Source organism: Phocoena sinus, chromosome 7, assembly GCF_008692025.1.
Source record: "Phocoena sinus isolate mPhoSin1 chromosome 7, mPhoSin1.pri, whole genome shotgun sequence".
Classification (NCBI taxonomy): domain Eukaryota; kingdom Metazoa; phylum Chordata; class Mammalia; order Artiodactyla; family Phocoenidae; genus Phocoena; species Phocoena sinus.
The window spans coordinates 56,461,566-56,475,370 of NC_045769.1; the positions used below are offsets into that span (position 1 = coordinate 56,461,566).

General features: G+C 32.2%; 1 protein-coding gene across 2 annotated transcripts in view; it reads right to left on the reverse strand.

Moving 5' to 3' along the window:
• The window catches only part of AGPS (alkylglycerone phosphate synthase), a 141,205-nt gene that overhangs the window by 70,830 nt on the left and 56,570 nt on the right, over window positions 1-13,805 (reverse strand). For both annotated transcript variants that reach the window (XM_032638171.1, XM_032638170.1), the window contains exons 9-10: window positions 5,460-5,585; window positions 2,837-2,945 (exon numbers count right to left, since the gene is read on the reverse strand). In XM_032638171.1, the coding sequence (XP_032494062.1) occupies window positions 2,837-2,945; window positions 5,460-5,585 (235 nt within the window). The remainder of the gene's footprint in view (window positions 1-2,836; window positions 2,946-5,459; window positions 5,586-13,805) is intronic.

Here is a 13,805-nt window from a genome sequence, read left to right on the forward strand (position 1 = left end):
GAGTTAAAAAAAAACCGTACTTTTAGCCATTTTTCAAATAAAAGAGCAAATCATTATAAGTTACTAGTAAATTCCACATACAGGAAAAGAATATAAAACATTTCAAATGCTTTATTTATTACGGTTTTCATTAATTCATCATGATACTATAACATCTAAAACGGGAGGAACCTGCTTGTCAAAATAATCATTATGAAAAATTCATAACACAAAACAACATAAAAACATTAAACTTAACTTGGCTAACCACATGTGGAACTTAGCAGGATGGGGGAAAATAGGTTTTTTTATAATGGTGATGCTTTCAAGGTTGTCGTCAAATGATTTAACTATAGCAAAAGAAAGTATTTTCTAAATCTCAAGGAAAAGTTTATGATTCATATTTAAGGCAGGAGGTTATTATTTAGATAGTTCAAAACAGCAGAGAAAATACATATTATAAAAGAATATGATTTCACATAAATTTACTCTCTCAGTCATGCTGTCTCCTGGCCTATATTAAGATTACTCTATATCCACATACATACAGAAATGGGGATTAGGGACCATAAATATACTTATAAAGATCACTGATGCCAAAATAATAAACAGCCACAACGGTTTAACATTTGTTGAGGACTTACTACGTGCTTATAAACTGTTTAGCATAATTTCGTTTGACCCTCTCAAAAAGCTTTTGAATATAGATACTTTTATTATCCCCATTTTACAGCTGAGGACATTGGGCATAGAGAACTACCTAATTTACACAGTCACAGAAATATAAGTGGTAAAACCAGGATTGAAATCCAGATCTGAAAGATTTCAAGGTTCATGCTCTTAAATCAGGATGGCATTTTGCATGGATATTTATAATAAAATCTCATTTAAATATAGTAACTTACCCTTGTACATGTTTCTAATAAACTGTATTTCTTTGCTTACTTTATTATAACAATGAGTTTGCCTTCCTTAAATTCGTACAATAATTTACTACTGAAGGAGGTAGTCCAGTCTTTTGGATAAAGTTCAAACTATTATAAAAGGGATAAAAGACCAAATTATCTCTCCAGCCATCCCTGTAACCCTTACTGCTCCACACCCTGACCTGCTGTCAACTCCACTCTACAATTAAATCTTAAGTTCCAGTCACACTGAAAAACTGGCACCTTCACGAGGCAGACACAACTCTTTCTCACTTTTAAGCCTGTTCACATGCAGTTAGTTCTCTGTGTAGAGCAACTCCCTCCCCACCTTATTCCCTCAACTCTGCCTAGAATTATTTTCTCATTATCATCCTTGAAGGACCACTTTAGGCACAACCCCTCTGCGGAAGTCTTCCTAAGCACCCATCAACATGACTTTTGTCTGTATTTCTCCTTCATTTACTTCTATCATAGAATTTATCTTATTCAATTTTAATGGTCAATTATTACCTGTGTCCTTGGGTGTGCCAGCACAGTACCTAGCAACCAGAATTTTTTAAACGCTAATTGATGGTAGAAAAAAAATGTTTGATGTAGCTACTTGAAAAGATAATTTACAGAGTTGACTCCAACTATGTATATACCAATAGTAAAATTAATAATTATCAGTTTTAATGCCTATTTGTTATTCAATTTGACATCTGACTGGAAAAAGTTATATTCTTTCAGTTAACTCTTGGATGATGCACTAATACAAGAAGTTCCAAAATAATATTTTTTAGAGAACTATATTATTTTAAAGGAATTTAACATTTTATTTTTCTCATTAAAAGTGTAGTTCTGTTTTTCCACAGAAGAGTACACTGATCAGAAAAGGAATAAGAGAGTACATTGGTGAAACACCTTGACAGAGGTCTGTCACTAATTATCATGAAAAATATCTAAGCTATACCACTGGTCATCAATTTAAGAGTTGACCTCTAGTACATCACTAAGACACATAATTTATTTTTTCCTTGATGTTACCATCAAAAGTTAGAATTTATGCCCTAACATCCTAGTTTATCATAAATGCACTTTTATCCATGAATATAGCTAGATGTTTTGAAAATCTTTTGACAGCTTGCACCACCTTCTGACTTAGTAGTGAGTTCCTCTGGTAACTTGGAAACACTTTCATTTCTCTGAATTTAAGGGATAACTATCCCTCTCTACCATGCTAAGAATTGAAAAATATGCCCACCTTCACCTTATCCATAAAATTCACAGTGCCTACATAAGAGTTAGTTTGCAAATTAGAAGGAAGGTTAGTGTTTTTTTCCCCCTCATAGGTACAGAAATTAAATGTTTTGCATAAGATGAAGAACTACATTCTAATCTACCCAGCATTAAGTAACCAAGCAAAGGAGATGACTGAAGTAGTGAAAAAATAAAAGACCAACATAAGTTTTCAAAGATATGTGAATCAACAGAATTTTAAATTCCACTTCTTCAAAAACCAACTAGAAAATAACAAAACATATAATTATAGAAAGACAAGGCAATAAGATAATACTTTATTAGTCCTTTCCTCCTGATAATTCAGAGATTAGAAAATACCATACCAGTAAATGTAAAAGCAAACCATTTTAAACCCTAACAGCTACTCCTCCTGAAATTGATTAAAAACTCTAAAAGAAAAACAAAATAACACCAAAAGGACTAAGCTGGCTCTAAAAACATAAAAAAGCAAAATTCAAGAGAAAGTTTAATAAGATGTTCTTATAATAAAAACTTTATGAAGTACTAAATTAAAGTCATAAAACTTAAAAAAAATTAAATATATAAAACATGTCTTTCTTTCAAAAATCTGATATCACAATATCACAGATTTTCACAAAACTGAATCACTAACCTGTATTTTTTCATAATAAGTTTGCAGTTATATTTACCTTCAGATCCCATGATGAAGTGATGGATATCAGGGCCTGTTGACATTCGAGGTCCTTGACAGCTTTTTTCTATTATACCTCTAGGTGTTACCATTTTTATATGAACCACCTGTTTAATACAATGCATGATGTAAATTCTAGATATTTGTCAGTGAATGTTGTGTGTGTGGATACACACACCCATATATATTTATATAAAACACTATTTTTAAAATACTGGTTTAAGTGATAAATGGCGATTCCCTTCAGAATTCTAATATCGTTTAGTACTTCTCAGACTAACAATAAATTGTATGTAACTTTAAAAGAGGGAACAATTATTCTAAGATTGTTATTGGCCTAGGTATATTCATCATCTTAAAAACTGAAAAACACATTTCCTTAAACCAAAGCTAGTCTAGGGCTGTCCATGTGGTAAAGAACTAAAGGATGGAAAAAATATGCAATGATCACATTTTAATAGGTTCATTCTTTCATTTATTTAACAATATTTATGAAGCACTATTATTCATGTTAGGCACTATTCTAGATGCTTAGAATTCTAAGAAAAAAATTATTCTTGCCTTATCCCCACCTTCAACTTATCTACTTTGCCCACTCAGTAGAAAAGAGTGAAAAGAACGAAGTATTAATTTTGATCCCATCAAAATTGGGGTGAAGAGAGAGACGTGGTGACTGAGTTAAAAAGAAGAAGAAAGATATCTGTGAGATATGTCTCACACATGTGAGAAATTAAGTACATTGTAGGGAGAGGGTCAATCAAAAAAATTCCTCAGATCCGAATCAGAAATGGTTAGGTAAAAACCCAACATATTTTCAGAATAATTTTTTGACAGATAAATAAAAATAGTCTATTGTTGAAGGAAATGAGCAGAGGACATAAATAAAGAATTCGCAAAATAAAAAGATAAAAATTGCTAATGAGGACATTTTAAAAGATTATATTCACTAACAAATAAATATAAAATTTTAGGAAAAAATATAAATAAAAGGTCCAGTAAAATAAAGATTCTCATAGTGATAGTAAGAATGTCAACTGGCACAAAATTTTTATAGAGCAATTTGGCTGTAAGGGTCCAAGGACCTAAAAACATGCTTGACCCAACAATCCAAGCTAGGAACTTACCCAAAGAAAATGATCAAAGAGGTATGCTAAAAAATTACTACAGAAGATATTTTTCCCTTTATTTATTTCTATAATTTTGAAATAAAAATACTTTAAATATTCTTTAATACGGAATTACTAAATCACAAATTATCAATAAAAGAGAATTATATGCACTTTTTAAAAATAATGGTGCAAGCCTATGCTCATTGACATGTTAATAGATTGATAACAGTTTAAAGAGCAGATTAAACACAGTATGATGCTTTTTTATATTAAAGACTAGATATAAACATGCAAATAGGTACATTAACATGTATACTTATAATTTGTGGCCCTTAAATAAGTCCCAAAAGGATTAAAATAAATTACATGCTTTAGCAGTACTAAATGTGGTAGTCTATCAAATATGCTTAACTCTGATAAAGCTTTTAATAATCCAATAGCAAAAGGATCAAATTCTCTTTTCTGAAACTGAATTTGTTATCTTAATTGCAAAAAGAAAAATGTGATTTCTGAAATATCTTCAATTAAAAAAGAGATAATGCAAACATTTAAAAAGTGTTCATAATATAGACACTTAAAGTCTTAAATTGTTGGGTGTTAACTATAAAAAACCAATATATTTCATCAACAATTTGATATTTCTATCAATGAAGACATTGATGAAAATGCTGAAACGCTCGATTTGAAAAACAAACCTAAATAGCTCTAGGAATAATGTTAGGAATACCACTTTAATAGTCTCATAAATTATTCTTTTAAATTGTTATCAAAATATTGATGATAAAGGGAACTAACATGTATGAAGTACCTATTACATACCAGTGATTCTGCTAAGAGTTTTCATTTTATGTCCTTTATTCCTTATAATAATTCTATGCAACAAATAACATTATTCTATTTTATATAGTAGGAAGTTGAAGTTTAGAAAGGTAAACGAATTTGCACAAGGTCACACAATTAATCACTGGAAAAGCTACAAATGGAACAAATGATACCTAATTCCTAGCCAGGATGCCTAACTAACTCTCAAGAGCAATGACACCAGATCAGCTAAAACAAAATGATGTGCACATAAAACATTACATTAACTAGAACATTTTTAATTGGGCTCTTTAATTCTATACAGAAAATTTTTTTCAGAAAAATAAATATAAAATCTCATAAGGCAAAACAGTAGTAATGACAAGATCACCTAAGTAAATAGACTAAAATAGTGGTAGAGTTGAAGACCAAGGCTCCAAGGCTTGCAAACTAATATTTAGATACATTTATAAATCAGATACTGAGACATCTACAAAATTTAAATATCAGTTACTCAAAAAGAAGCACTCTTAAATAATGACCACAGTTGTACCTTTTAACTGTTTGTATTACACATAGTCAATGTTACTATAATCAAAAAGGGTATACTTTTGTGGGGGACTCTCCAACTCAATTTTTAAAGGCTTAACAACTTTATAATAATCTCCATAGACTAATTAATTATTATATAATAAATAGAAAAAAATTTACCAAGTCCTCAATATTGCCATAGATATTCTTCTTCATGCCTGATGCCCGAGTAGATACCCATCCTCCCACAGTGCTGAATTCCAGGGAATCTGGTTCATGACCTGTACAATAACCACTTTCTTTAAGCTGAAAAACAAAAATGTAATATTTTACCAGTGAAAATGGCCCCGTTTAAAACAGAACTCAACACATTAACTCTTTCCACATTAAAATTTCCATGTCATTGCCATTTGGACTCATTAAAACCTATATAGAAAAAGAAATACTTTTATCATATTAGTCTAAAAATATTTTTAAGTTTTTGCCTAGTGGAAAAATATGGGCCAAAAGACAGTTTTATTTTCCACAGGTTCACCAGCCAATCTTACTCCTTACATTCTTTTATTTTAAAGCCAACTACCCTCCCTCCTTTTTTTTTTTTCCACAAAGAGACAAATTAACTACTTATGGAGATCAGATTATGCTTAAATAACTGCCAACTTCATCTAAACAGTTTCAATAAATAAAGCACTTAAATCTCTTATGCTCCATACCCTAATATAATCTGCACAGAAAATCTGAGCAAATTGCCTGTACTTAATTCTCTCAAGGAGTCATGTGTTTTAATGTACAGCCATCTGGCTAGGTTTCCTGCATGTAATACCATCATGTATTTGTGACGCAGATCATGCATTCCTGTACATTAAATAGTCACTTGTTTCTCATTTTTCTACATTAGTGTGGCTTTACCATCTGCACAGCACCTGAGGTTGGATGGATGCCCTTTACAGAAACACCACCAAAGCCATTCCACTAAAATCATTTTAAAGACTCAGCTATCTCATGTCAAATGGTACAGACACTACCACCTGCATACCCACTGTCTACTGCACTCAAGCCCATCAATCTGTGTTGACCATTTTGATAGTCATCCAATTAAGAAACTGTTTCTGTTTTTCAAGTAAGCCACGCAGAGATGTAGAATATGTCAGCTATGTTTATATCTGTGTATTTAAGTATGGTATGAAAGCTGTAATCCAGAACCTGAGAACCTATAGGTTGAATACAATTTGTTAGCTTTTGCACACAAGCAATGCAAATTATTTATGTCTAATTTTGTTGCTAGGAAAACAAGATTTTAAAAGACATCAATTATTACATAATAGAATTTTTTCACTAAACATTCAATACATTTATTTAATTTTAAGAGGTTAATAACCACTCACAAATAAGTAGCTTAAATACAGAACTGAAAGCTAAAATGAAGATTATCAGACCATGATATTTCTTCCTTAATTCCCAAACAATCTATATTCATATTATTTACTCTCAAAAGACTACTACCTTTCAATTTTTCTGAAAGTAATACACACACATGCACGTGCGCGCACATGCGCGTGCACACACACACACACACACACACACACAAAGAACTCTTAAAACTCAACAATTAAAAAAAAAAACCAATTAAAAATTGGACCAAAGACCTTAACAGATACCTCACTGAAAATAGCAAATAATCATATGAAAAGATGTTCCACATCATATGTCATCAGGGAAACACAAATTAAAATAACAATGAGATATTACTACACATCTATATGAATGGCCCAAATCCAGAACACTGACAACACCAAATGCTACAGAGGATGTGGAGAAACAGAAACTCGCAGTGCTGGTGGGAATGCAAAATGGTAATTTGAAAAACTATCTGGCAATTTCTTACAAAACTAAACATACTCTTACCATACAATTCAGTAATCATACTCCTTGTATTTACTCAAAGGAGCTGAAAACTTATGTCCACATAAAAACCTGCACATAAATGTTTAAAGCAGCTTTATTCATAATTGCCAAAACTCGGAAGCAACCAAGATTTCCTTCAGTTGGTGAATGGATAAATAAACTGTGGTACATCCAGACAATGGAATATTATTCAGTACTGAAAAGAAATAAGCTATCAAGCCATGAAAAGACATGAAGGAAACTTAAACGCATATTACTAAATGAAAGAAGCCAATCTGAAAAGGCCACATATTCTATGATCTCAACTATATGACATTCTGGAAAAGACAAAACTATGGAAACAATAAAAAGATCAGTGGTTGCCAAGGGTCGGGGGGCTGAGAAAATGAACAGGGAGAGCACAAAGAATGTAGAGCAGTGAAAATACTCTGATATTATAATGAAGGCACTCAGTGATTATTTATACATCTGTCCAAACCCACAGAATATACACCACCACAAGTGAACCCTAAAATTAACTATGAACTTTTTGTAATTATGATGTGCCAATGTAGGTTCACCCTTGGTAAAAGAAATCTCAATGTCATTATATCACTTTATGTGGAATCTAAAAAAGTTGAACTCATAGAAGCATAGATTTGTGGTTATCAGGGGATGAGGGGGTGGGGGAAATGGGGAGATAGTGGTCAAGGGGTACAAACTTCCAGTGATGTTGATAATGGGGGAGGCTATGCATGTGTGGGGGCAGGGGCATGTGGGAAATCTCTGTACCTCCCTCTCAATTTTGTTTTAAACCTAACATTGCTCTAAAAAATAAAGTGTTAAAAAAATATGAAACGAAGATATTTTCAGACAAACAAAAGCAAAAAAAAATTCATCAGCAGCAGACTCACGCTAAAGATATTTAAAACAAGTCCTTCAAGCAGAAGGAAAATACCATCAGATTGAATTAAAAGGCACCACAAAGGGTAACTAGATGGGTAAATATAAAAGATGTTTTCTTACTGTTTAAATATCTTTAAAAGATAACTTACTATTTCAACAAAAATTATAACAATATACTATAGGTTTTACAATATATGCAAAAGTAGAATGTATGACAACAGCACAAAGGAGAGACAAGGGGAAAGGGAAGCATAATATTTTATGGTTCTTATGCTAAACTCTAAGTGTTATATACATTATCACCTTAATGCAGACTATTTTAAGTTAAAGACATACACTATAAAACCTGAAACCCTTAAAAGAACAAAACAAAAACTTATAGCTAATGAAGAAAGAAAAAAGATAAAATGGTATCATTAAAAAAAAATTCAATCCAAAAAAAGGCAGTAAAAGTGGAAAAGGAGAAAACACAGATAGGAAAGATAGAAAACAAATTGCAAGGTGACAGACTTAAAATGAACCATATCAATAAATCACATTGAAGGTAAAAGGTCTAACCATCCCAATTAAAAGGTAGAGACTTTCATGTTAGATAAAAAGGAAAGACCCAATTGTATGCTGTCTATAAGAAAAACACTTTAAATATAAAAATATAAATTAGTAAAAAATTTAAAAATGGAAAAAGGAAAAAGATATACCATGCTAACAACAGTCAAAATAAAACTGGAATGGCTGTTTTAACATCAGATGAAGTAGATTTCAGAGCAAAAAATACTATCAGGAAGAAGGAAAGTCATTTCACAGTAACAAAATTGTTCATTAGTCAAGAAGCAATAACAATCCTCAGTATTTATTCCCCCCAAAACAGAGCTTTAAATATATGAAGTGAAAACTGATAGAACTGCAAGAAAAAATAGATCTATAATAGTTGGAGACTGTAATTCCCTTCTGTCAATAACTGATAGAACAAGTAGACAGAAATTTTTTTTAAATACAGAAGACGTGAACAACACTATAAATCAATTTGACCTAACAGACATGTATAGACCACTCCAACCAACAGCAGCAGAGGACAAATTCTTTTCAAGTGTACATGGAACATTTACAAGACAGACCATACTGTAGGCCATAAAACAAATATCAATTAATTTGATAGGATTTAAGTCATATAAAGAATGTTTTCTGAACACAATGGAATTAACATAGAAATCAGTAACAGAACGATGTTTAGAAAAATCCCCCAATAAGTGGAAATGAAATAACTTGTAAGTACCTATAGGTCAAAGAAAGAATCAAAAGGGAAGTAGAAAATATTCTGAAATTAATGAAATTGAGCAGACATATCAAAATTTGTAGGATACCACAAAAGCAGTAGTTGCAGGAAATTTATAGTACTGAAAACCTATATTAAAAAAGAAGAAAGGCCTCAAATAAATCACCTTATCTTCCACCTTAAGACACAAAAAAGCATTTGACAAAATCCAAAATCCACTCCTAATAAAAACACTCTACAAACTAAAGTAGAAGGAACTTCCTCAACTTGATTAAGGGCATCTACAAAAAAACTCCCTATACATTAAGTATTAACATCATACCTAATGGTGAAGAACTGAATGCATCTCTCTTAAATCACGAACAAGATAAGGGTGTCTATTTTCACTTCTTTTCAACAGTGCATTAGAGGTTCTAGTCAGTGCAATCAGGTAAGAAAAAGAAATAAAGGCATACTGATTGGAAAGGAAGAAGTAAAATTGTCTTTATTCACAAAGGACATGATCATAAATGTAGTAAATCTAATGGGAGCTAAAACTTTTAAAACTAATTAGTGAATTTAGTAAGATTGCTAGATTTAAGAGCTATACACAAAAATCAATTTTATTTCTATATACTAATGAAGAATACTCAGAAACTGAAAACTTTTTAAAATACCATTTATAAAAATATATAATACTTAAGGACAAATCTACTAAAAATATGAAATGTTTGTACACTAAAAACCATAAGACACAGCTGAGAGAAATTAAAAGACCTTAAAAAAACTAAAGTTAGGGCTTCCCTGGTGGTGCAGTGGTTGGGAGTCCGCCTGCCGATGCAGGGGACATGGGTTCGTGCCCCAGTCCGGGAGGATCCCGCGTGCCGCGGAGCGGCTGGGCCCATGAACCATGGCCGCTGGGCCTGCGCGTCCGGAGCCTGTGCTCCACAATGGGAGAGACCACAGCAGTGAGAGGCCCGCGTACAGCAAAAAAAAAAAAAAAAACTAAAGTTATACCATGTTCATGGGTCAGAAGATTCAATATTAAGATGTCAGTTCTCCCCAAATTGATGTATAGAGTTGATGCAATCCCAATCAAAACCCCAACAGGCTACTTTTTTTAATAGAAATTGACAAGGTGATTATAAATATCATATAGAAATACAAAGAACCCAGAATCACCAAAACAACTTTGAAAAAGATTTATGATAAAGCCACAAGAATCCAAATAGTGTGGTACTGGCATAAAGATATACAATAGATCAATGGAACAAAATAGAGTCCAGACTAGATGCACATTATTATATATTACATATTATATAAAAGTGACAACAGACAAGTTTTATGATGGTGAAAAGTCAATTCAGTGAAGAAAGGATAGTCTTTTCAACAAATGGTGCTGGAACAACTGATTATCCATATGCAAAAAAAATGAACTTCAACCTATCCCTCACGCCATACATGAACATTAACTCAAAATCTTCAAAACTCATCAGACTTGAAAAGAAACTAAAAACTATGAAACTTAAATGAGAGAAAATCTTTGTAACCTCAGGTGAAGCAAAAGTTTCTAGATATGACAGTAGAAGCATGATATATAAAGTAAAAAATTAAGTACTTCATCAAAATTAAAAACCATCTACTCTTCAAAAGACTCTGTTAAGAGAATGGAAAGACAAGCCACAGACTGGGAGAAAATATTTGCAAAGTATATATCTGGAAAAGAACTTATGTCCAGAATATGTTAAAAAAAATTCTCAAAACCCAATAAAAAGAAAACAATCCGATTTAAAAATTGGGCAAACAACTTGAAGAGACACTTCACCAAAGAAAATATATGGATGGCAAATAGCACTTGAAAAGATCTCCAACATCATTAGTTATTAGAGAAATGCAAATTAAAACCACAGTAAGATACCATAACAAACTTACTAGAACAACTAAACTTTAAAAGACTAACAATAACAAATATTGGCGAGGATGTAGATAAACTCATACAGTGCTAGCGCGAATATCAAATGATGCAATCACTCTGGGAAAATGTTTGGTGGTTTTTCAAAAAGGTAAATATATATCTACCAAATGATTTAGCCATTTCATTTCTAGATACTTACCCAAGAGAAAGGAAGGTATATGTCCAAACAAAGACTTACACATGAATGTTAAAAGCAGCTTTATTTGTAATAGCCCAAAAATGGAAATAATCCAAGCATTCAACAAGTGAATGGATAAACAAACAGTGGTATATCTATACAACTGAATACTACTGAGCAACAAAAAGGAATAAAATAATGATACATGCAACAATATGCATGAATCTCAAAATAATTATGCCTAGTGAAAGAAGCCAACCCTCGCCCCACCCTTGTAAAAAAAGAGTATGTGATTTCATTTTAATAAAACTGTAGGACATTCAAACAAATCTACAGTGACAGAAAACATATCAGTGATTTCCAGGGACATGGAAAAGGTGGGATGGAGAGAATTATAAAGAGGCCAGGAGGAAACTTTTGGGATTGGTGCATGTGTTCTATATCTTGATTGTGGTGATGGTTTCATGGTTGTATTCATATACCAAACCTTATCAAGTTGTGCATTTTAAATGACTGCAGTTTACAGTATTGTATGACAATTATATCTCAATGAAACTATTATAAACAAAAGCAGGGACTTCCCTGGTGGTCCAGTGGTTAAGAATCCGCCTTCCAATGCAGGGAACACGGATTTGATCCCTGGTGGGGGAACTAAGATCCCACATGCTGCAGGTCAACTAAACCCCTGCACTGCAACTACTGAGCCCATGCGCTGCAACTACTGAGCCCATGCACCACAACTAGAGAGCCTGCATACCACAATTACTGAGCCCATGCACTCTGAAGCCCATGTGGCACAACTAGAGAGCTTGCATGCCGCAACTACTGAGTCCACGCGCTCTAGAGCCTGAGCGTCACAACTGCAGAGAAGCCCACGCACTGCAACAAACAGCCCGCATGCTGCAACTAAGACCCAGTGCAATCACATAAATAAATATTTTTAAAAATAAAAAGACCCTTTAGAAATACTAAAAGGAAAAAAAAAAGACTCAGGATTTTGGCTCAAGCTGCCCAAAGAACTGAATTTCCACCAACTGGGAATGAGAAGGCTGCAGAATAAGCAAATTGTGGAGGGAAAATTGAAATTCAATTTTTTTAAATGTTAAGTTTGAAATGTGTATTAGATATACAAGTGGAGACGTCAACTAGGCAAGTGAATATGCAAGTTTAGAGTTCAAGAAAGAAGTCTGAGGTGATACAAATTTAGGAGTCTGTGGCATATAGAAGAAATATTTAGTCAGCTGTGTCTGAATGAAACAGATAGTACTCGATAAAAATTAGTGGAATGAATAAAATTTCTAAGTACTTTACATTATTAACTTATTTCATCCTAACAAAAACTTTATGAAGTAGGTATTATCTCCATTTTGTAAATAAAGAAACTGAGGCATTGAGAAATGCATCCCTAGTGGGGGGAAAACATAAGTCACATATCCCCAGACTATTAACTAATGAAATTAAGTAGCCAAAGATTTAATAAACCTAGAAACAAATTCCCAAAATCCAAAGTTAACATTTAATGACCTCCCTTAAATTTCATACATATTAAAAAATGTAATCTACAAGTTAAAAAGATGAAAATTTGTGCTACCCAACTAATATATTTGTGTCATTTTAAAACTTCTAGAATGAAAAAGCAGGAAGTTTTAAGTTGGTTACCTCAGCTGAAGAAGAAACTGAAGAATACAGAAGCATAATGAGGAAGAACTTGAACTGGGATCAACAAAGCTATAGAAACTATATTAGAGTCTACTAGAGGCAAAAAGAAATGTTCTATGTTGGCATTTAGGGAAATAAACTAGTAGGTAAAATACCATAAATTCCTAGTCTAGGAAAATGTCATTTAAATTTCAAGGAAATATGTTCCTTGAATTTTAATTCTAATCTTTAAAAAAAAAACTTGGAAAGGTTAAAATTCTACATCAAATGCTATAATAAAGGATATAAAATTATAGACATGAAAGGCCATCCTTTGTTATAAAAAAAAATCACTGTGTTGATAATGCCTCTCAGCCTAACAGAAGACTAATACAGGCCTTTTTACAGGTTTTTTTTCATTAAATACTATTATTCAACCCACAAAGTTCATTATAAACTATAATAATTAACAAACCTAATTACCCTGAATTATATAAAACCTTGACTTACTGAAGATCTTTAATGTCTCAATGAATATGTTCAATTTTATTCTAGTTCTCTGTATCTTAGCGCATTAAATAAAAAATAAAAGTTTAATAATGTTTTTCAAAACCTTTCATCCAGAATTGGTCACCAGCATACCAACTTCATTCAACTCTTTACCATGAAATATGGAAAAAGATAATAAAAAAAAGATCAACAAGCATGTCACATTTCTCTCTGTGTTGTTAAAAGGTGGGAAGAAGGGGAAAA